General features: G+C 41.1%; 1 protein-coding gene across 5 annotated transcripts in view; it reads right to left on the bottom strand.

Annotated features, from left to right (window-relative positions):
• Positions 1 to 23870, bottom strand: part of slc12a3 (solute carrier family 12 member 3) — a 65194-nt gene that overhangs the window by 17615 nt on the left and 23709 nt on the right. For 4 of the 5 annotated variants that reach the window (XM_059992677.1, XM_059992674.1, XM_059992673.1 and 1 more), the window contains 8 exons: positions 21258 to 21381; positions 19565 to 19666; positions 16201 to 16356; positions 13905 to 14004; positions 11522 to 11633; positions 9257 to 9391; positions 8271 to 8377; positions 789 to 871 (listed from right to left, as the gene is read on the bottom strand). In XM_059992677.1, coding sequence (XP_059848660.1) covers positions 789 to 871; positions 8271 to 8377; positions 9257 to 9391; positions 11522 to 11633; positions 13905 to 14004; positions 16201 to 16356; positions 19565 to 19666; positions 21258 to 21381 — 919 coding nt within the window. The remainder of the gene's footprint in view (positions 1 to 788; positions 872 to 8270; positions 8378 to 9256; positions 9392 to 11521; positions 11634 to 13904; positions 14005 to 16200; positions 16357 to 19564; positions 19667 to 21257; positions 21382 to 23870) is intronic. The other variant, XM_059992675.1, reaches the window with a different exon arrangement.

Here is a 23870-nt window from a genome sequence, read left to right as displayed (position 1 = left end):
ACATAGGATATCCGGTTTGTGGGGGCTTAGCAAGGGTTAATTGGGGTGTGCTTAGGGTTTGTGGGGGTGTGTACCCCTTCTGGACTTTAGGATTAGGTTTGAGTGTTGGGCTGGTGGATGTATATATCGGGATTGTGGGGTTTTAGCTAGGGTTAATCGGAGTGTGCTTAGGGTTTGTGGGGCTGAAGTCAGGGCTAACCGGGAAGTGCCTAGGGTTTGTGGGGGGGTGTGCCCCTTTTGGACTTTAGGATTAGGTTTGAGTGTTGGGCTGGTGGATGCATATATCGGGATTGTGGGGGTTTAGCTAGGGTTAATCGGAGTGTGCTTAGGGTTTGTGTGGCTGAAGCCAGGGCTAACCGGTAAGTGCCTAGGGTTTGTGGGGGTGTGTGCCCCTTTTGGACTTTAGGATTAGGTTTGAGTGTAGGGCTGGTGGATGTATATATCGGGTTTAAGGGGGTTTAGCAAGGGTTAGGATTGATGCATATGTTTGGCTGGGAGAGGTTAGGCTGCAGAGTTTTAAGTATGAGCTGCTATGGCGGCTAGGCTTGTATAGGGAAGTCAGGTTAATCTGGTCCATGCCTTTCATTATCATGGTCCGCCCCACTTGGTTCAATGAACTGGGTTTAGCAAGTAGGGTGGTAATCACTGTATAGCTTTGATGTAACAAACCCCTTGAACAATCCAAATCATTGCAGAATTCAGAACGATCTTTCGTCAGAACAGAAACTGTGAACTATTAACTGTCTGGCCTGATTGCCAACATGAGCTGAATTGCTTTGGTCACTCACCACGGGTCTGGGTCATCCTCGTGATGTCCAGGCCTTGCTTCATTTTCATCACGCACACGCCATAGTTCAAGTCAAATGAGTCACTGAGAATGCAAACACAGGCTTCAAACTTAGTCAAGTAATAAAGCTAAAGCAATCACCAAGAACATATTTAGTCACCTGAGGTTACAGCAGAATTACCAGATAGCTTGTAGCAATTCAAACTGTCCAAATGGTGGTTTTTGAGGAGGGGCATGGAGTGGATAACATCGCACTCATCTCAGTGAGAGAAGCTGCACGGATCACAGGGTGTTATCCATTCCATCAGGATAATGGTTGGCGTCATGTCTGTTCAGTTGGGCTTCTTATTAGCCCAGTGCATCTTGACTAACTGCAAAAAGACCATTAGCTGTGGAAATCAAAAGAACGTAGACAATGGGATTTGGAAGCAAATCTGTGAGATGCTGACAGCGCTCAGCAAGTGAGGTAGAATACGCGGGAAGAGAAACAGAGCTAACGTTTCATGTCAGATCACCACAGGCTGTTATCTTTTGTAACTCCAAAACATTAAACAAATGGAAAGCAAAAATATGGAGCTGTGAATAAGGTATCTGAGAATTGATTTTACTTTAAGCGAGGCACACGATCTCGCGTGGTAGCATCATGACGACTGCAATTCATGTATTTTTTCATATAACCCATAATGAATTATTTAAAAAAGAATGCTTGATCAAGCAATATATTTATGATACTACTCAGATATTACTGAAATAATAAACACAACACTTCTCCCTGCTTAGCTCTAAACTCTAACTCATATAGAATTAATCTCAACTTAAATACTGTACATTTGCTGTTGTTCAGTCGTTTAGTTGAGTCCGACTCTTCGTGACCATAGGGTCCATGGGGGTTTCGTGGCAAGATACGGAAGTAGATTGCCAGGCCTTTCTTCCACACAGATACTGCTGCCGCCCAGGTTGGGACCCAGCTGGGTTTGAACTCTGATCCATCTGCCTTGAAGTCCAGAGCTGATGCCACTACACCGCCAGCCAGCACATAAAACTATGAAAATAGACAGCCACGGCATCGAACATTTTAATTTGTCCCTTTCCGGCCTAAAGATTTAATTGCTGTGGAGGATGTCATACTCTTCTGGGATAACCTCATTCCTGAGGAAGGGGAAAGGAGGGGTCACTCTGCTTGGCAGATGAGACTTGTGTCTATGAAACAATCTCAGGTTCTGGGGCCCCCTCCATGATGGTTGTAGGAGTTGACTCTGAGACTGCAGGAAGTGGTTCTGACAGCCCTGGACACCTTTCCTCTGGGCATCTGACAGTGCACAGTAAGCTTCACTGGACGATATGGATCACTTATGAGTACAGAGACATCACTGTTTCATTTACCTTTTGGAAAGCCACCATACACTGCTTTGTCTGTTGCCATTTCCTCACGATCTGTAGAAATGTGCTCTAGGGGTGGGGTATAGTAGCCAGTTTCCAATTGTTATAGTAATTGACCAGTTCTGAAAAGGACTGCAATTGTGACACATGCTTTGGTATTCGCATATCTACCACTGCTTGTATTTTCTCAACACACTTGTGTAATCTTTGTGCATCGATGGTGTGACCACAGTAAGTGATGCTCAGTGTAATGAATTCACAGGTAACACTGACAGTCTGGGCAGCCTTGGACCACCTGGTGAGCAGCTTTCTGCCAGAGTGCAGGTGTAGATGCCACTCCAGAAATAAGCCTATTATAGCAATAAAGCCCTCTGTAAGCATTGGTGGTGAGAAACTCTTTGGACTCTTCTTCCATCTCCATCTGTATGTTGGCCTCATCTGAATCCCCTTTGCTGAAGCTGTGTGGCCTTGGTTGTAATGAGCACTAGGCCTAAAGCCTTGGGCTTGCCTGCAGCTGCAGTCCAGGTAAGAGGATGCAGAAGCATTACAGTGTGGCGCCACACTCGGCTGGGGCTTGGCCTCTCCCATTGGTGCTGCCCTCCCGTGTTTGAGCAGTGGAATGACAGACTGGATGACATGCGTCTGCATGCTGCTGGGAGACTGTACCACAAATTGCTGGACATCACTACACAGGGTCTTGGACTATATATATATATATAGATAGATAGATAGATAAAAAAATTATTTATTTGTATTTTTGGGGTTCCCCCCCCCAAGTAAATATGCTTCTTTGCTAGCTGTTTTGTGTTACTTGCTATTTTGTATGCTTTGCACCTTGGCCCCGGAGGAATACTATCTCATTCAGCTGTATCTACGTATGGTTTGAATGATAACTAAACCTGATTTGATTTGATTTTAAGTGTTTCCGTCCAGAAAGGTGTGCAAATATACCCTCTACCCTGGGTAGAGGATATTGATTTACTTTCAATGCTGAGTTGATGGTGACCTTAGAAATCCACACAGAACCTGGCAGACCCATTCTTCTTGGCTACTGGGACCACTGGCATTGCCCATGGGCTCCACTCAACCTTGGGAAGAACTCCTTCAGCTTTCAGGCAATCTAGCTCACAGGCTAGTCACACTGATACAAGGAACTGGGTAGGCTTTGCAAAACGTGGGTGTGGCATTTTCACTTACCACTATCTTACCCTTGATAGGTTTCAGTTTACCAATGCCATCCTTGAATGATGCTCTGGCATCATCCAGTATCTTAATCTTTCAGTTGATTCCATTGCAGGGGATGTGGCATGCATATGGTGGATGGATCGCCAATCAAGTTGTAGTTGTCTCAGCCAATCGTGGCCCTACAATGCTGGTCCTTTTGTTTTTATTACATACAAGTCCAATATAGTATGTTGGTTGTTGTATTTCACTGTTAGAAATGTCACCCCCACAAGATTTATTTATTCTCCAGTGTAAGTTCTTAGTTGGATACCTGCAGGCTTCAGTACAGTATCTTTGAAATGACTTTCAAACTCATTTTGTGGAACCAGTTGAGCCAGTGTCTTATTCCATTTTAATTAATTTGCCATTCAGTTCTGCACAGAGCCATATTGCTCTCATGGTAAATCTCAAGGCTACCTAGTCCTGTGTCATCATTATCAGATTTTATCAACAGCACGTAGATTAGTGCTCTTTTTGAAATTGCAACTTGACTTTTTCTCTTCCCTTTGCAGTCTATTTACTTTGTCTGCCCAACATACTCGTTGTACGTCCTACTTTGTTGCATTTGCTGCCTTTAAACCTGCATCGGTCTGGTGCATGTGAGCCCCTACCACAACAGTAACACAAATTGTTCCACTAGGCTGGTTTTTGCTTGATCGCTGCAATTTTGTTTATGATCATTTTCAATCCTGACTGCAACTCAGTTGTGTCTGTCTGCAGTTTCCATTGATACAGCGATTTCAACCGCTCTTTTAAATGAAAGTGGGCTTCTGTTAGGAGCCATATTTGAAAGCTTTCTTTTAAGATTCCACAAGCTACATGATCGCTAAGTGTATTTTTAAGCCCAGCACTGAACTGACAATGCTCAATCTCTTCAATTTAGCCACATACGCTGAAATAGATTCCACTTATAAAACATAAAGCGTTTTGCAATCAACAAATCAACAATGGTTTCAGTTCTAAATGTTCCTGCGATACTTTCACGATATCAGCAAAACTCATTCTGGCTGCAGCAGTCAAACTTCTAAGTAAACTATGTGCCTTTAAACCCAATGCACTCAGCTAAATTGGCACTTATTTCTCATTGACTATTCCATTTGCTTTAAAATCTGCTCAATTTCAGTATATAATTTCAGTTATGTCTTGCGCAATCACACGAGTCTAGTTTTCTGATGTAGCCAGCTATTACTGCTAATTTTTTAATGATTTTTATCACCTGGTATCCATGGTTTATGAACCGATGAATTTTTCTGTTTTCTGCCGATAACTGGATTGCCTACATCTCCTCGTTTGAAGAGACACATGCTGCACTGCTTTTATGTAATATATAACTCAAATTTCCTGCTGTGCTTTTTAAAAAGAAAATTCGAACATCTCGTTGTGCTTGAACAGGTTGTCTTGGGTTAGATTAAAAGTTACTCGTTACGAATGATGAACAACTCTGATGGGCAGAACTCTGATGATGCACCAGAATCGCCCCCGCCCCCCCCCCTTTTGGAGAATTGCAAATCGTTACTATTTCGATGCTGATATCAAGGAAGTAAGAGAGACAAAAGGAAATCTGCCAGGGCAGTTGTTATTGATAACAGCTCATGAAAGTTAATGAGAGAGAGGCACAGCTAAGGTGGAATGTCTCCTAGCTAACAAAAGGAGAACGGAACCATTGATTACTGCTATTGTCTTTTGGAGAAGGATTGTGTACTTGGTACTGTTCTATTCATTGAAACCCCTCAGGGGGCAACCAGAGTGGGCTGGTTTAATGGGTTACATCATCCCAACCTGATTGACACCTGAGACCCCGTGAGTGGGGATAAAAGTGAGGTCTGGGGAACACCCCTTGGATGCACCAGGAGAAACGCTAGTGAGCATCAGAACCCCCACGAGACAGGGTGGGAGACCAATCGAAGGGTCGGTAAATTTTAACTCACAGTGTTTTGTAGCAAGACCGGTGGGGGCTTGTGTGTGTGTCCACCCTTGCCTAGGTGACGAGTCCACCACAGAAGAACGGTCTAGCTAAAGGACGGAGGGGTCATACGTGAATGGCCACAACAACAACAACGCATCGATGGATCAAAATTGTAAAGGAAGTTTGGCAAGATAATAGCTATTACTGTTCGCACGTTCTCTCTCTCTCTCTCTCCAACAATTGCAACACATCGACAAACAACTACTGCAGCCTGCATGAACTGAACTGAACTTTATATTTCCATCTGACAATTCACTATCCCCTAGACAACGATAGAGCTTATTTCTTATTGATTATTATTATACCCGCACTTTTAGGTTTAGTATTGATGACGTATATTATCTGTATATTTGCACTGATATTATTTTTGTGTATTTTTACTAATAAATACCGTTAAAAATAGTATCACCAGACTCCAACGGACACTTCTATCTTTGCTGGTAAGACACCCAGTTACGGGGTTTTGTAACACTCTTCACTACTGTTATGTTTTGTAACTTCAAAACATTAAACTAATTGAAAGCAGAGCATTGAGCCTAGAATAATGCATCTTAGTATAATTTTTTCTCTAAGCAAGGTGCATAAATATTGCATGGCAGTGCCATGATATATGGAATTCACATATTTTCACATGAAACCCACAATTATTTATTTAAATAAACAAGAATGCTTAATCAAACAATATATTTACAACATTACTCAAATATTACTGGACTATTGATCGCACAACAAAGGAGGCCTCCTGTGTGGGCAACAGCCAACCAGGATGTGTTAGAAGGTTCTGACAAATAGCTTGCATCTATTTCTCTCTCTGCTTGGGTCACCTGACCTGCAGAGTGTTTGCAGCATTTTATGGGTTTGTTACCATTGGCCGTGTGACTCTCGGACATGGCACACAATTGAGGTCAAGTGGGCTAAACTTATCACATTTTACATTCTATTTGGTTTAACTTGATTTATAAGCCTTTCATTGTGCCCCAGTCAACATCTTACACCATCTTAGTTGGCCCAGAAATTCCAGTGTGCCATTGGTAGTTGTTTAGTAGGGACCCAATACCGGCCTTAGTCAAGGCTCACCATGGTTACCAAGGTCTCAGAAATCACTAATACGTCAATGAACTTCTCATAGTCAAAAATGTGCTGCTTAGGATGAAGGCTGGATCTGATTTTGGGGCTGGATGGGAGAGGAGGATTGGCAAAATATTTGAGATTTAGGGCCTGGAGTTGGATTATTAAAATTTGAGAATGGGAGACATTCTCAAGACTCGCTAACAAGACTCATTGTGATCCCAGTGCAGATGTAGGTGAGATGGGGCGGGTCAAGTAATTAGGTGGAAAGCCAATGAAAGGAACAAGTGGAAATGGAAGCGTCTGAGATTGGTAGACCTTGGTCAATTGGTGTGGGAAGGTTCTGTACATGGATACTAATGAATCAAGGAAGCTGGAAAGATTTCAGCTATTGGAGAGTTGGAGCTAATAATGGAGGGTTATAATAGTGGGTTATAATAATGGAGGCTAATAATAGTGGGGCTGGCATTGCCTGGTGGGAGTTAGCAGAAATTGCAAATTGGGATCGATTGAACAGGGAGACTGGTTGGGTGGAAGATGAAGGCCAGAGCCCTTCCAGCATTCTGGAAAAGGGCAAGAGAGAGCAGATATGTGGAAGTAGATCAGATGGCATCAAAGGCTTTTGTCAATATGTTGGAGAAATAAACTGTGGTTTTGGAAGAAGAGAGAAGGAAGACATTTCAGCAGAATCTATGTAGAACATTTCAGCACTGGATAAAAGTGTGGTGGAGAGGAAAACTGGGAGAATAGGAGGCAGAGTGGCATTGCATGTATGAATTTCTGGACCACTGCACTACAGTTATTGCTTATTACCATCAATCTATCTTCATAGCACTGAAACTTAACTACATCAGTGTGAAATATTATTCCTTAAGTTATTGCTTATGTTACAGATTTCAAAACTGTCAGATTTGAAATATTTAACTTCCTCTTTTGTCCCTTTGTAATTTGATCAAGTGACATGAAAGATCCTTCACTACAAAGTTGAAGAAGAGCAGGAAAGTTATATGTGGTGTGTGGACAATATTTATAAGTCACTCACTATTATAAGATAAAAAATGTATTACTTGGTTTTACCACATTGGTGTTTAAGGATGTGTGACGTGCATCGACAGGCTACTGTCCTACAAAGGACTTTGCTTTTGAATAAGGTATGAAGAGTTATATTATCTTTCTCTTACTCCAAAATTCCTTTATTTCTTGTATTTAAAAGTTTGACATTGAATTTCTTGACACTATTTAATAACTCTTTCAGGTTTTGCCTTCATTTCAATCAGATCAATTAAGAAATATCCTTGCACTTTTAACTCGGGTCTTGAAGATTCAATTTCCTCACCATCACCGTCAGCTCACAAATCAGAAAGGTGCCTTACAAAACATCATGAGCAAGGTTAAACAACTAAGGAGATGGGGCATTTCGTCCACTGAAGCATGAAAATATGGCCTATTCTGCATATGCAGCTTGGTTGTTGCACTGTTCAAATACCTTCATTTTATCTTTGTTCTTCTGCACAGTTATAGCTGAGTATTCACTACAAATCGCACAGTGTTGTCCCTGCAGTGCCTGAACTGACAGGAGAAAGCGGTGAACATCCCAAGTGACCTCCTGCATCATTTCACACAATTCCAGAGGAACTGTCAGTCCTGTGTTGGTCCGGGACTACCGGAGAGAAAAGATGCGATTGCCAGTTCATGCTGTAGTCAGTCTTGACAATGAGGCATGTACGGAGGTCAGTTCTGCTGAAAATTACTAGAACTCAGGTCTAGAATAAATCTTCGGGTTTTCAAAGTATTTACATTTAAAATTCTGTCTTTTTGAAGAGATTTGCAGGGTGAAGTACTCACTAGATAATGCCAGTGTAGTTTTCCAGCTTCTGTGGATGATCAGAATGCCAATTCCTTTTAAATCCCATCACAAGGACGTTTGGCTTCATCCTTCCCAGTCCAACAGCCTAGTCAAGGTGAAACGTGATTTATTTTAAATCATGCAGTAACAGTGGCAAAAAGGTTTATGTAAACAAAGACAATAAATCATAATGCATTTAGTCATACTGCAGCCTTTACTTTCTATCATAAATAGTCAGTAATTATAGAAAAATATCTTCATAGTTATCAAAATGTCTGAGGCCATTCACAAGATCACGAGGAAGAAGCTCAATGCAGTGGCAGAGTTGTATTTTTGAGGCATTTTTGGGAAGTGTGGAAATGCTCACTCTCTCGTTTGCTTGCTCCTTCACCAGTCGCTATTCCTCATCCGAATGATATGCCAAAGGCCCATCTCTTGGTCCTATATAATTAGAGCAGTTGGAACTGAAGTGAAGCACTGTGTTGGGTATTAAATAGCACAGATTTTTATCTTAGACATAGATCAAGTGGTTATCCAGAGACTCTTTTCCCCAGGGCTAAAATGACTGATATGTGGGGGTATAATTTTAAGGTGATTGGAGGAAAGTATGGGGGGAGATATCAGAGGCATGTTCTTTACAGAGACTGGTGAGTGCATGGAATGCACTACCGGGGTGGTGGTTGTGGCAGATACACTAGGGGCATTTAAGAAACTCTTAGATGGGCACATGGACGAAAGAAAAATGGAGGGCTATGTAGGAGGGAAGGGGTTGATTGAGTACGTTGAAATGTCAGCACAATATCATGCGGGGTGAAGGGTCCATACTGTGCTGTAACGTTCTATGTCTATGACCAATAGCCTTCTGCCCTTGTGCCTCTGTCTGGCCATCCGTCCCGCTGCACCTCCTCTTTGCCCTCTATTGCACTTGGCTTCTGCCCTGCCCTGTGTTGCACTGTCAACCTGCCCCTGCGCTTTACACGTTTACCTGCATTAACATTTGTGATCCTGTTCGTAGGTTGTCTGCAGCCACTGGAGTATAAAACGACCTGACCTTTCTCTTGATCATCCACTTGACGTGTCCATTTGAGGTGACTTCAGGCACCTTTTCTTTTTGATGTCCCTTGGATCAAGGACAAAGTGTAATTAGGTAGAGAATTTCAGTGATCAATCATGGCCGTGACAACTGAGTTAGCTTCAGAAACACCATATGACCATGGACATAGGAGCAGGCTCCATCGAGCATGCCCCGCCATTCCATCATGGTTGATTTTTTTGTCTCGCTCAAGCCCATTCACCTGCCTTCTCCCCATATCCTTTGATGCCTTGACTATCCAAGTACCTAGCGACCTCCGTTTTAAGACGATAATATTCAGTGGGATAGCTCTTGAAGCAATGCCAAATACAAGACAGAAATTGGGAGAGGGGTTATGCAATGGAATTTATCACCCAAGATGAGGGAAACGTTTTAGTCAACTACCCAATGAGCATGTGTCACCAAGGTCTCAAAATAGTGTGACAGCAGAGAAGGCTCAATTATGTTGTAGTGTGGCCACAATAAGAACTGTTATGTAGCGGGTAAGTGCGGGCCACAGGAGAGGGAGAGTGATCTCTGGTGGCGAGCTGGACCTGCAGGATAGGGTATGGTCAGCAGAGTGGGGGAAGTGGGTGGACTTTACCAACTCTGGAGAGTGTGGGGAGCTGGATATTGAGGCAATGAAGAGGGTGCAGGGGAGTTTACAAGGATGTTACTAAGACTGAAACTTGTAGCAACGAGGAAGCCTTGCTTTCTGTGACACAGGGAAAGCTGAAGAAAGACCTTAATAAGGTGTATAAAATAATAAGGGTCTAAAAATAATGAATGGATGATTGGAAAGCTTTTTACTCCAAAATCCAACAAAAGGAAACTAAAAAGCTATAAGGGAAAAGATGAAATATGAGGGTAAATTAGCCAATAATATAAAGAAGGCTACTATAAGCTTTTTCAGTAATATAAAGGGTAAAAGGGAGGTGGGAGTTGATATTGAACCACTGGAAAATGATGCTGGTGAGGTACTAATTGGGGACAGAGAAATGGCAGGCAAACTTAATAAGTACTTTGTATCAATCTTCACTGTGGAAGACAACAGCAGTGTGCCAAAGGTCCATGAATATTATGGTGCAGGAGTGAGTACCATTGCTATTACAAAGGAAAAAGTACTTGGCAAACTCAAAGGTCTTAAGGTGGATAAGTGACCTGGACCAGGTGGACTACATCCCAGAGTCCTGAGAGAGGTTGCTGAAGAGATAACGAATGCATTGGACATGATCTTTCAAGCACCATTTGAATCTGGCATCGTCCCATGCAAATGTTATTCCGCTCTTTAAGAAGGAAGGAAGACAAAAGAAGGGAAACCAGTTAACCTAACCTCAGTGGTTGGGAAAGTGTCAGAGTATATAATTGAGGATGAGGTTTCGGGGTACTTGGAAACAAATGATAAAAATACATCAAAGTTAGCATGGTTTCTGTAAAGGGAAACCTTACCTGACAGATCTGTTGGAGTTCTTCAAGGAAGTAACAAGCATGGTGGACAAAGGAGAGGCAGTGGATGTCATCCACTTGGATTTTCAGAAGGCATTTGATAAGGTGCCACATAAGATAAAATCCTATGGTCTTACAGGAAAAATACCGGCACAGATAGAGGAATGGCTGACAGGCAGGAGGCAGCGAGTGGGAATAAAGGGGGCCTTTTCTGGTTGGCTGCCAGTGACTAGTGGTGTCTTCAAGGGTCAGTATTGAGGTGGCTACCTTTCACATTATTTGCCAATGATTTGGATATTAGAATTGATGACTTTGTGGCAAAGTTTGCAGATGATACGAAGATAAGTGGAGGGGTAGGTAGTGCTAAGAAAGCAATGTGATTGCAGCAGATGATATAAATTTAAATTAATGGGTGGAAGCAGGGAGATGAGGAAAGATTTTTTTATTCTGAGAGTGATTGTGTCTTGAACCCAAAGGCTGAAAGGGTGAGGGTCAAAAATCAAACCATTGGAAAGGTATTGGGACACGCATTTGAAGCATCATCACCTTTGAAGCTATAGATCCAGTGCTGAGGTTCAGTAACAATTTTTTTGATTTACACAATCATATGGGTCAGATGACCTGCAATATTACACATTTTGTACCAATCAATGTGCGCATATTTAGGTTAAACTTGAGTAATAGTATGCCATAAAGCTGCACGGTAGATTTCGAAGGTTCGTTTGCACTCACGATGAGAACATTCCCACACACCATCAGACTGTGGTTTTTGGTGAAAGTCCCAATAAAATCAACCAGCGCTGGACGGAAGTTAGGAGGACCAGTAAGAACCAAACACTGAGGCCTGGAAACATACAAAACCTTGAAGTTAATCAAAGCAGTATCATACAGTTGAAACATTATGAAAACCAGGAGACAGAAAAAAAAGCACTACATTACAGAGTTCAACACTTATGCATGCCATGAAGCAAAAACAATTGGAATAATGGTTTACAAAGTCTACTGATTTTTTCTAGGTCTTTGGTAAGTCTTATCGTCACTGCAACCATAACCCCAACCCCAATGTGATGCTCAAATCACCCCCAAACTGATAGCCATCTCTCCCCACGCTCGCACCTTCAATTGCCTCAGCCTGATCCACCCAACTTGATTCAAGTCCCAACCTTTGCCCATATCGCTTGGCTGTTCTCTCCTCTCCTATTGTGACCTGGAATCTGTCTCAGATTCAGATTTATCACTGTGCATCAAAACATAGAGTGAAATGTGTCATTTGCTTTAACCAAACATCAAAGGACGTACTGGCGGCCGCCCGTTCACGTCGGATTTCCGGCACCAAAAAATAGAATGCCCACCGTGTTTGGCAGGACAATGCGGAACACAACAAAACAGAACATACAAAGTGACAAAGCAACAACAAAACAAGCCCTGTCCCCCTCTCCCTCCCATACGGTACTCTAACACTTGGACAGGCTGTCTTTGGTCCACGGGACTTGTGAAGAATATGATACGCAGAAGATGATGATGCAGATCAAACAGATCACAACCACAAATTAACCTTCTTACTATTAAACAGGGAGCTGCTTATCATTTGGATGCCTGACCACTAATCAAACCCCCTTTGCTTTCATGTCCCTGCAATGTCTTTATACCCAATATGTAATTAAACATCATTTTTGGTTCTCCCAACAATATCTGGAAGATTTATTAATTCTGGCGATGGATTTGGATTTTATCACTTGTACATCAAAATGTACAGTAGAATGTGTCACTTGTGGTAGCAACTAAAACACCCAAGATGTGCTGGGGGCAGCCCACAAGTGTCATCACACATCCCGGTGCTAACATGCTTGGTGTCTTGGACAATCCTGAAAACTTTGCACCACTGACGACTGGCAAGTACTTTGGGGACTTCTATTCTCGCTGGACTCAACTAGTGAATTATACAAATCATTTTGGCTGGTTTAGATTACTAAAGAGCTCATTAGTACCCAATTCAGCGAAAAATATATGATGCTGAAAAACATTTTAAAGTTTTAGAGATCTGGTTCCTACTTAATCTAACTTCCCACAGCTAGTAATTCAAATTGTTGTAAAAAATCTATTGCCAAGTTATTTTTAGTTTTTGATGTTTGCCATCCCTCTGAGTCCGTGAAATGAGTTGTGTAGAGTTGTTCACGATCTCTGGAACGAGTTAACAAATCCATCTCTCCAGCTAGATGCCACCATTTTTATTTGTGGCTGCATCAGGTTTTGTGTGGAACCACAGTACCCGGGCGGCAAATGTAACAGTTCAACTGGTCTCTGGCAGAGGATTGATCTGGCCCTATTGCTGTGCAAAGTCCCAGTCAGCTGGACATTGTCATACTATGTCCTTTCTGGAAGAATTCTTCCAAGCAAACACCTTTGACCATCAAGGAACATTCTGCTGACATTTCAGTTTAGGACACTATGGAGACCGGGGGTGTGGGGGTTCTCTGAGCAAGTTATCCTAATCATCTGGCAGAGTGCCACATCAGCAGAACTTACCAAGCACCTGGACCGGCAGTGATAAGGGCTCTCACAGTCAAATCCTTCTTAGAGAGAGAAAATATCATCCCCAATGTATGCTCCCTCAGAATGGTTGCGGTGGGGAAGAGATGATTACCACACTGCTTTACTAAGAGCCCCCAGAGAAAGACACAAAGTTCTTGGTCTCATTTTAATCCCCAGCAGCTGCTTAACAGAGAATTTTCTGATCTATGGGCTGTTTCCAAGGACACACACTGAGATGGATATCAAGTGATTTTAGAAGACTATCAGCTTGGTGAAGGACACGCTATGGTCCGTCCAAAACTTGCTGCTCTTCCAGCCCATCAAGGTATCATTCCAGGCTAAGGATTGGTGCAGCCAACACACAGGCTCTGTAGGCTCATTTTGCTACCACACATGGGTGGGGAAGCCCCTCAAAAACTGAAATGGTGCCACGTGACAACAATGATGCTTTTTTTTTAAAGTTAATAAGACTGTGTGTGTTGCCCATGAATGTAAAATGATTTGTACTGTCTATTCCTTTGTATATATTTTCAATTATGAAAAAAGTTTACTTTCAAAATAAAATCTGGATACAAGGATTTACCTGTAATTTTTAATATGATCATCCACTTCATTCAAACCCACAGAGTAGGACAAGGCCATGTTGTAGGAGCTAGCTTGAACAGATGACCCCCAGTTCACATCTTAAAATGGGAAACAAGTTTTATATATAAAACATATTAAATTACCAATCCAAGCTTTTCTAAAGTCACTCTAAGGGCTGGATTTTACTTTGACTTTAAAGCTAAACTGCTATTTGAAAACACTGTGGCGACCCATTTCCTGGCACATCCGAACCGGCTCACAATTAGCCAGCTTTCCGGCTAAGGGAGATAGCCTACGGGGGTTTGCGAGCACAGAGCTTTGGAGCCTCTGCGCCACGGGGGGCAGGTTGAGGGAGGCTTAAAAGTGAGGCTGAGGATTTCGAATAAAGTTTTTTCCTTCGACTGCAGTTACCGACTCCGTGTTGTAATTTTAGCGCTGCATGTAGCACACCGCTACAACACTATATAACGTGATGGGGCGCGACACCAACTATGAAGCTAGCACCAAGACTTTTGCTCTGATCCTCTGGTTAAAACAATTACTCAACTTGTACAAAAGACAAAGAACTACACTTATATTGGAAATAACAATATACAAACATGCTTTAACTATCTGACATGCAAAGCTTGTTGAGACATTGCTTGAAAAGCAAGTAACAGTAGCAACCTTGAACACAAGAGATTCTGTAGATTTGGGAAATCCAGAGCAACAAACACAAAATGCTGAAGGGATTCAGCCAGACAGACAGCATCTATGTAAGGGAATAAATAGTTGACGCTTTGGGCTGAGATCCTTTATTTGGGCAACAACCTTTCAGTGCACAGCACATTTCCTTATATTTTGAGACAATGAAATTGGGAAGGTCCTGACTTGATTCTCCATCTACATCAGACTGTAGTACAGGGAAGGTAATAGCATGAATAGAAGATTGGCTGACTGGCAGGAGCCAAGAGTCAGAATGAAGAGATCTTTTCTGGCTGGCTGCTGGTGACTAGTGGTGTTCTGCAAGGTCTGTTGTTGGGACCACCTCTTTTCATGGTATATCAATGATCCGGATGACAGAGTTAATGGTTTTGTGGCCAATTTTGCTGATGATACAAAGATAGGTGGAGGGACAGTTACTACTGAGGAAGCTGGGAGTCAGCAGAAGGATTTTGATAGATTAGGAGAATGGACGAAGAAGTGGCAGATGGAATACAGTGTGGGGAAGTGTCTGGTCATACACTTGGTAGAAGGAATAAAGATATAAGCTATTTACTAAACCGGGAGAAAATTCAGAAATCAGATGTGCAAAGAGATTTGGGGGTCTTAGTGTGGGATTGCAGGTTGAGTCAGTGGCATATGCAATGCTAGTACAGTATTCATTTTGAGACCCTAGAATATAAAAGCAAGGATGCAATGCTGAGTCCTTACAAGCCATCAGTCAGACCGGATTTGGAGTATTGTGAAGACAAGAGATTTGGCAGATACTTAAATCCAGAGTGACACATACAAAATGCAAGGTGAACTCAGCAAGTCAGGCAACATCCATGGAAAGGAATAAACAGTCAATGCTTTGGTCCAAGACCAATGCTAGCACAAAGCATTAGAGAGTGTCTTGAAGAGGTTCATGAGAATAAGCCCAGAAATGAAAGAGATAACATATGAAGAGCATTTGATGGCCCTGGGCCTGTACTTGCTGGAGTTTAGAAGAATGAGGAGAGATTTAATTGAAGCCTATCAAATATTGAAACACAGCCTCAGGATGGAGGGATGTCCGTTTAGAACAAATATGTGGAGGAATTTCTTTAGTCAGATCTGTGGAATTCATTGCCACAGATGGCTGTGGAGGCCAAGTATTTGGGTACGTTTAAAACAGAGGTTGATAGGTTCTTGATTTGTCAATGCATCAAAGATAAGGAGGAAAAGGTAGGAGAATGGAGTTGAGAGGGATAATAAATCAGACATGACAGATTGGCAGAGTAGTCTCGATGGCCCGAATGGCCTAATTCTGATGCAAGAAGTCCATTCTATTCTGACACTCTCAGTTGATGATCTAACGCCCTTGCCGACTAGGCTCATAACTCCCAAGTGAATATTTAAGCAGACAACTATGGATCATATTCCTTCAGAAAAATCATTAAGTACTTTTAATGTTGCATAACTAAAGGGAATGACATCAGTTCATTAACTAAAAAGCTCTAACTTTAGTAATGTACACAAATAGATTAACATTTGAGTGCTTTTGTCTCTAGTGCAATGCGTTATAGAGAATAATGACACCATTTACATCGATTGTTTTCCCAATTACTTACCAGGCTTTTTGTACAATGCATATGCCAAAAGGAAGCCTACAATTCCAATGGCAATGAGGGCTGCCCACCACGTCAGTAAGAACATGATGACTACTGAAATAACTGCACCAAACAAAGAAGCCCACTTGTTATAATATGTGAATGAAGGTCTCCAACCTTTAGACAAAAAAAAATAAAAGATCATTTAAAAGAGAGGTAGATAATATATCAGTTAATATCTCCAATATTCTCACACTCAATATCAGTAACAGCAAGCAACTGATTTGTGAACTTCAGGGAGGGGAAAATCAACCAATGGAAAGGTTGAGCAGCTTCAAGTTCCTGCTTTCAACATCTCAGAGGATCTATTCTGGGCCCAACACATTGATACAATCATGAAGGAGGTATACTAATGGTTCTACTTCATTACAAATGTGAGGAGATTGCTACATCACCCAAAACACGTGCAAGTTTCTACAATTGTACTCACCATCTGGGATATGCCCTCTCAGTGCTTTAACCATTGGAAAGGAGCCTGAAGACTCACTCTCAACAAGAACAGCCTTCTCCCCTCTTACATCAGATTTCTCAACAGTCCATGAACATGTTATTTCCTTTTGTACTATCTTTATTTTCTAACTTATAGTAACTTTTAAGTCTTACATTGCACAAATTTCACTCATCAGTGATAATAAACCTGCTTTTCATTCTCATTGATATAAGCACATGCCAGGTTTTTAATAACGTTGCACATTATCCTCACTTTTGCTTCACTTACAATCGACAAAAAAGTCTCCAGATAATGCTCAGCAAATTTACATAAACTGGAACAATATAAATCCATGAATTAGGAACAGATACTAGCGGACCCTACAATTTCTGGCTGCCCTGACTGCAAGCTCAAATCTCCATTCCCATCTATCTGAAGTAATCTTCAACCTCCCCCAGTTTATTATTTATCTATCTCTTGCTGAAAAATATTCTGCAATTGATCTTTGAGGAAGAGAAATTCAAAGAGTCATGAGCCTCTGATAGAAAACACTTCACCTCAGTTGTCTTAAATGAACAATTTGCCTTACTTTTAAATTGTGATCTCTTGATTCTCCCAGGCAAGAGCCCACAGGAGCTTGTATGCTTCATTCAACTCATCTCTCACTCCAGTGGAGACAAACTTTGCCTGTCCAACCTTTCCTTGTAACACAACCCATAGAAAGGTACTAAGACAGAAGAAAGGCACTATAAAATACAAAAAACAATAAGGTGAAAAAAAATTGGCCATTAAGTATAGCATATGGAAGAAGTCTATTTACATGAGAATATAAGAATGTCAGAAGGCAATTCAGTTTCTCATATCTGTTGCACCGTTCAATAAGATTATGGTTGACTTAAGGGAACTAGAAGGGGTTATGAGAAGGATTAAGGAAAACCCCAAGGCATTCCACGTATGCAGAGAATAACAACAGTAAGGTTAGGTCTGATCAGGGATAAAAGAAGAAACATGTTCCTGGAGTTTGAGGAGGTAGGAGAGGTCCTTAATGAATTTTTTGTTTCAGTATTCACCAGTGAGAAGGTCCTTGACGAATATGAAGACAATGAGGGACAGGCTAATATGCTGTAACATGTCACATGTAACATGTGGATGTGCATGAATGTTTGAAAAACATAAGGATAGCCTAGTCCCCGGGGTTGGATGAGATATACGCAAAGTTACTAAGGGAAATATTTGTGCCTTTGACAATCATCTTTTCATCCTCACCGGGCACAGGATTAGTGGCAGAAGATTGGAAAGTGGCAAATGTTATTTTTTTGTTCAAGAAAGTTAATAGGGATAATCCTGGGAATTATAGACAGTGAGTCTTACATTGGTGGTGGGAAAACTATAGGGGAAGATTCATAGAAGAAGAATTTATGAGCATTTGGAGAAGCAGTCCGATTGGGGATATTCTGGAAAAGTGTGAGGTGATACACTTTGGAAGGTTGAACTTGAAGGTACAGTACAGTATAGGGTTAATAGCGGGATTCTTAGTGACATGGGAGAACAGAGAGGGCTTAGGGTCCGTGTCCATTGATTTCTCAAAGTTGTTGTGCAAAATGATATGGTTGTTAAGCAGGTGTATGGTGTATTGGCCTTTATTAGTCAGGGGACCGAGGAACTGAGTTCAAAAGCTGCAAGGTAGTGCTTTAGCTCTATAAAACCCTGGCTATACCACTCGGAGTATTGTGTTCAGTTCTGGCTGCCTCATTATAACAAGGATGTGGAAGGATAGGTTGAATGAGCTACCATTTTTTTTCTTGGATCAAACAAGGATGAGAGGTGATTTGATAGAGGTACAAAAGATTATATTGATTGAGCAGACAACCAAGGACTTTTTCCTAGGGCAGAAATGGTTAGTGTGAAGGGACATAATTTTAAGGTGACTAGAGACAATTATAGGAGATGTTCGAGGTAGGTTTTCTACACAGAGTAAGTGGTAAATGTGTGGAACTCGCTGCTGGGTTGGTGGATGAGGTAGATACATCAAGGACATTTAAGGGACTCTTAGGCACAAGGTTGAAAGTTAAATAGAAGGGCAAGTAGGAGGGAAGGGTTAGATTGATCTTATTGAGTGGGGTTAAAAGGTTGGTACAACATCATGAGCCAAACAGCAGGCTTTTACAGCAGCAGCAACCTGGGCTTAATTGCTGCCACAGTCTGTAAGGAGTTTGTAGGTTCGCCCTGTGACCGTGTGCGTTTCCTCAGGGTGCTCTGGTTTCCACCCACATTCCAAACACTTAAGGGTTAGTAGGTTAATTGTTCAAATGTGCAATTGCGCACCACACACTCTTTGGGCATACAGGGCGTGCTACTGTGCTACATCTCTAAAAATAAAAAGTTTGTTACTCAAAATCCATATTTTCTCTTCAAATCCCAATTATGCTTCGGCCAGATTGCAGAGTCAGCTAATAGTCAAAGGAAGGAAGGAGACTTCAGAGAGAATGTATGCAGCTTTAAGACAGTGAGAGTAGGAGTAGATCATTTGATCCTACGAGCTTGCTCCAACAGTCATCAAATCATGGGGACTTCTGCTCACTGCAGTATTCCTCTATTTCCCTGTGATCGGTAGATATATCAAACCGTGTTCTGAAAGCACTCAGTTTATCACCCTTCCACAGTCCCCCTAAGGGAGAGAATTCCAAAGACTCATCCCCAACTGCACGCAGGAATATTCTAAATGGTCTACTCCTTAATCTGAAACTGTGACCTCTGCTCACTTCAGCAATTAATGGCTATTTGACTCTGATTTTCATTACATCTTCATTGTTTATTTATTTGGTTTTACATGTTGCCAAGAATCAATATAAAATAACTACAAAACATTTTGTGAAGCAGGAAATGAGAGCTTGCCTGGGGAGTTGGTAATCGACGCATGGAAGCAGCTAAAATTGATGAGAGCGTAGGAGCACAGGAAAAAGTTGGAGATAATTGGAGCTATCGTGTTCAGTTCCGCTGCATGAAAAGAACACATGTCAAGGTTCCAAACACTTGTAGGTGATCTTTACAATACATTGCTTATTATCCTTTAAAGTATTCACATATTGACACATTGTGCAATTTCCTAGAATTACTAGAATTAGACATGGACCTTTTTCTGTGCTGTATGACTCCATGATCTTGCATTTTGTCAAACACAACTTGGGACAATAATCAAAAATGCAGTCAGTCTGTTTAAGCATGAGCAAATTCCCTCTCCAACAATCCATTTTGTTAGAAATTTACAACAATGTAGCTTTGGAGCACCATAACATCCCACAATTAAGATGCTAACTTGCAACTCCTGGCAAATGACATAGAATAATTTTTGCTTTGAAATAGTTTGCTTGCTCTTTCTACAGATTTTGATAAAACACTGTCTCCTGCTGTACCTGGTGACCCTGTGATCTGTCTCAGATGCCAACATCAGACTGTCTTTCAAGAGGGTGAACCCACGCCAGGCCATGGGTGGAGAACCTGGTTGGGGTACTCAGACATTTCCAATCTCATATTGCTTACAGTTGGAAGTTCCCACCTAGTTCAAAAGGGCAACAATTATACCAGCGTGAGCTAGCTAAATGACTATTGTCTGGCAGCACTTATATCTACAGTGACGGAGTGCTTTGAGAGCTTGGCTATGGCTAGAATTAATACCCGTCTCAGCAAGGACTTGGACCCACTGCAAATTGCCTATCACCACAGTAGGTCTATGGCAGACAATTTCAATGGCTCTTCACACAACCTTGGATCACCTGACAATACAAATACCTACATCAGGATGTTGTTCATTGACTCAATTTATCATTTAACAACCATAGCTACAGTTTTGATTGAACATCTCCAGAACCTGGGTCTCTGTACCTTTTGCAGCAACTGGATCTTGACTTCCTAACCTGTAGACCACAATCAGAGCAGATCAGAAACAACTTCTCCACCTCACTCACAATCAACAATGGCGCACCTCAGGGATGTGTGCTTAACCCATCCCTACATCCATGACAGTGTGGCTAGGCACTGCTTGAATGCCATCTACAAATCTGCAAGTTATACAACTATAATTGGCAGAATTTCAGATGGTGACGAGAGGGTGTACAGGAGCAAGATATATCAACTAGTTGAGTGACGTTGTGTGTGTGAGTGAGTGTGCGTGTGTGTGAGTGTGTGTGTGTGTGTGTGTGTGTGTGTGTGTGTGTGTGTGTGTGTGTGTGTGTGTGTGTGTGTGTGTGTGTGTGTGTGTGTGTGTGTGTGTGTATTTTCTCCTCTATTATAATGCAAGTGATATTAAACGATTCAGATTCTGACCATGCATACAAATTAAATTAAAAGCACATGATTCTTAATGGTTTTTAATAAATAAATAATTATAAATATAAATATATATATATATATATATATATACAAATTTTTTCTTTGTTTCTGAGTTGCTGGCTTTTTTTTCTACTTTTTGAACTGACCAGCTCTCAGCCATAATCCTCGGGCAGAAGTAACAGTGAGGTAAAACAGGTAGTTTTAGACCTCCCTAGTCTGAGGCTGGAATAAAAACATTCAGATTGATGCTGGGTCTTACCAATAAGAACGAAGGCAATAGCAATGAAGTAGGTGAGAAGGTAACTGTAGATGGGCTCATTATTCTTCCCATAACCTTTTCCAAAGACACCAATACCAGGGTAAAGGTTGTCCTTGCACAGGCACTGTTGGGAAACACATGTAAGAGCATCAGTTCATTCAAGCCTTTACACAATACATTTGTATAAGACTTAATAAATACAGTGGAATCTGGTTAATTGGGCCATTGGTTAATTGTGGCAGTTGCTTATTTGGACACCTCTTAAAGGGCAAAAACTAATCAAGAAAATAAGAGGGGTTCCCTTCATTTATTTGGCACACTATGCAGTTTAATTGGGACAGGAAACTGTTACCCAACAATTTCTAACTAGTGTCAGTCATATGCATGTCAGGTGGTCATTAGACACTACACCATGCTTAGAGCAAACAGTATTTAAACAGCACCAGTTTCATGTGTTTGTGTTCAAAAAGCATTGAGTGTTGTCCTGATAGTTGGCGAGATATAATCAGTAGAACAATCCTGAACAGCTTTGCTCACTGCTGTTTCAAGCATTCAGGCTCAGAGATGCCAAAAATGGCCGGGAATGAAAATAAAATGATTTCACTACTTAAGCTAGTTAAGCACTATGAAGAATTTGAAGGTATTGACCAACATCATGAATGTTATGATGAAAATGAAAATTTGGAGGATGCAATCAACGACGGCATTGCATATGAAAGCAGTCCATTATCCGCGCTAGGTGTCTGTGCTAATTTGCTTATTTGTATTCAATCAAAAGAACACAACAGTGTACACTGGATGATTTCCTCCATTGATAACTATTAGGAACTAATACAGTGTTCTATAGTACTGTACTAGGATTAGTAGTGCTCCAATTTGTTCTGTATTTCATTTAAATAGAAAATTTGTTACTCAGTTAAACTGTACTTTGCCTTTTTTTGTACATTTTAATGAAACTTTGGCTAATTTGGGCATCCATTTAATTGGGCCAAAATATTCTGGTCCCAATATGTCCCAATTAACCAGAATCCACTGTATTAGACAGGAACTTTTTCATGTTCATTAATATATAGAAAAATATAATTAACTAACTAAAATCTCAAAAGATCAATAAATATGAAAAAATCTGCTTGTTAACATTAACTCAACCCTCAAAACAATTTATGGTCTAAAACTGTATATTATTTTTAAATGCAATTTAAAGATCACTTTTTTTCAATATTTCCGAGTTCGCTTGTGGTTTGTAAAATTATGTGGGGGGGAGGATATTATGCTCATCGTCTACCAGAAGTTACCTCACTATGGCACTACATCTGTTATTAATGAAGCATCCCTTCCAGTCTATGCATGCATGCTCTTAAACAAACCATGTAAAACAGCTGCTCACAGTGTTAAAATAAGGAGCATGCTGGAAAACAACATCCATCGTCAAAGGCCCAAGCCATGCAGGCCATGCTTTCTTCTCGCTACTACCATTGAGCACGAGACACAGGAGTCTTGGGTCCCACACTACCAGGTTAGGGAACAGCTCATATCCTACAACCGTCAGGTTTCCGAGCAAGTGTGGATAAATTTACTCGCCTCTACTATGAACTATTTCTACAACTTCCAAACTCACTTTCAAGGACTCTACAACTCATGTTCTCTGTATTATTTATTTATTTTTTATTTGCACATTTTCTTTCACATTTTGGTTGTTTGTCAGCTTTTATTTATGTATAATTTTCATAAATTCTACAGTATTTCTTTATTTTCCTGTAAATGCCTACATGAAAATGAATCTCAAGGTACTAAATAGCGACATCTACGTGCTTTGATAAGAAATTTACTTTGACTTTCCATTTCCATCACAGAATACCTGTTTGGGAACAGGCTATTTTAGTCTGCCCAATTTTATTAACTGATAGCAAGGAAAATTGGGCAGAGAGTAAATCAGGCTGTCATTTCTCTATCACCCTGTACCTGTCCCAAATAAACTTCAGCCTCAATTTTCCTTTATTCTAATTCCACCATTTATTTCTGTGAACCAATAGCCCTATAACTAGTGTTTTCCCCCTAATTAAATAAAATTTATTGCCTGGTGCAAAATAAAAATAAGAACTTGCACCATATGACAAAGATATTGCAGGGAAACGTTACCAAATGTCATCAAGGTTGAGAATGCAAGATGGGAAATGATTTTGATAGTGATACAAACTACAGGATGATAGTGATGATATGATGGGCAGAGCATTGGCAGGTAGATTTAATCATGACAACTGTGAGGTGATGCATTTTCAGAGGACCAAGAGGAGTACAATAGAGGTTGGGAAATCATGCTGCACTGGTACAAGGCGAGGCTGCAGCTGAAATATTATCTTCAGCTTTGATCAACCTACCATTTGAAAAATACAAGGAAGGAATAGGGAGTAGATGTACGAGGATGTTGCTAGACTTGAAGGACAGAGTTAAGGAGAGAAGTTGTGCTATTTTCATGGAATATAGAAAAATGAGGGATGATCTTATAGAGGTGGACAAAATCATGTGGGACATAGGGTCAATGTGCAAGTCTTTTTCCCAGGTTGGGGATTCAAAGACCAGAGAGCATTGGTTTAAATTAAGAAAGGGAGAGAT

The sequence above is a fragment of the Hypanus sabinus genome, chromosome 17, assembly GCF_030144855.1.
Source record: "Hypanus sabinus isolate sHypSab1 chromosome 17, sHypSab1.hap1, whole genome shotgun sequence".
Classification (NCBI taxonomy): Eukaryota; Metazoa; Chordata; class Chondrichthyes; order Myliobatiformes; family Dasyatidae; genus Hypanus; species Hypanus sabinus.
Note: the sequence above shows the minus strand (reverse complement) of the source record. Positions and strands in the feature narration are given on the sequence as shown.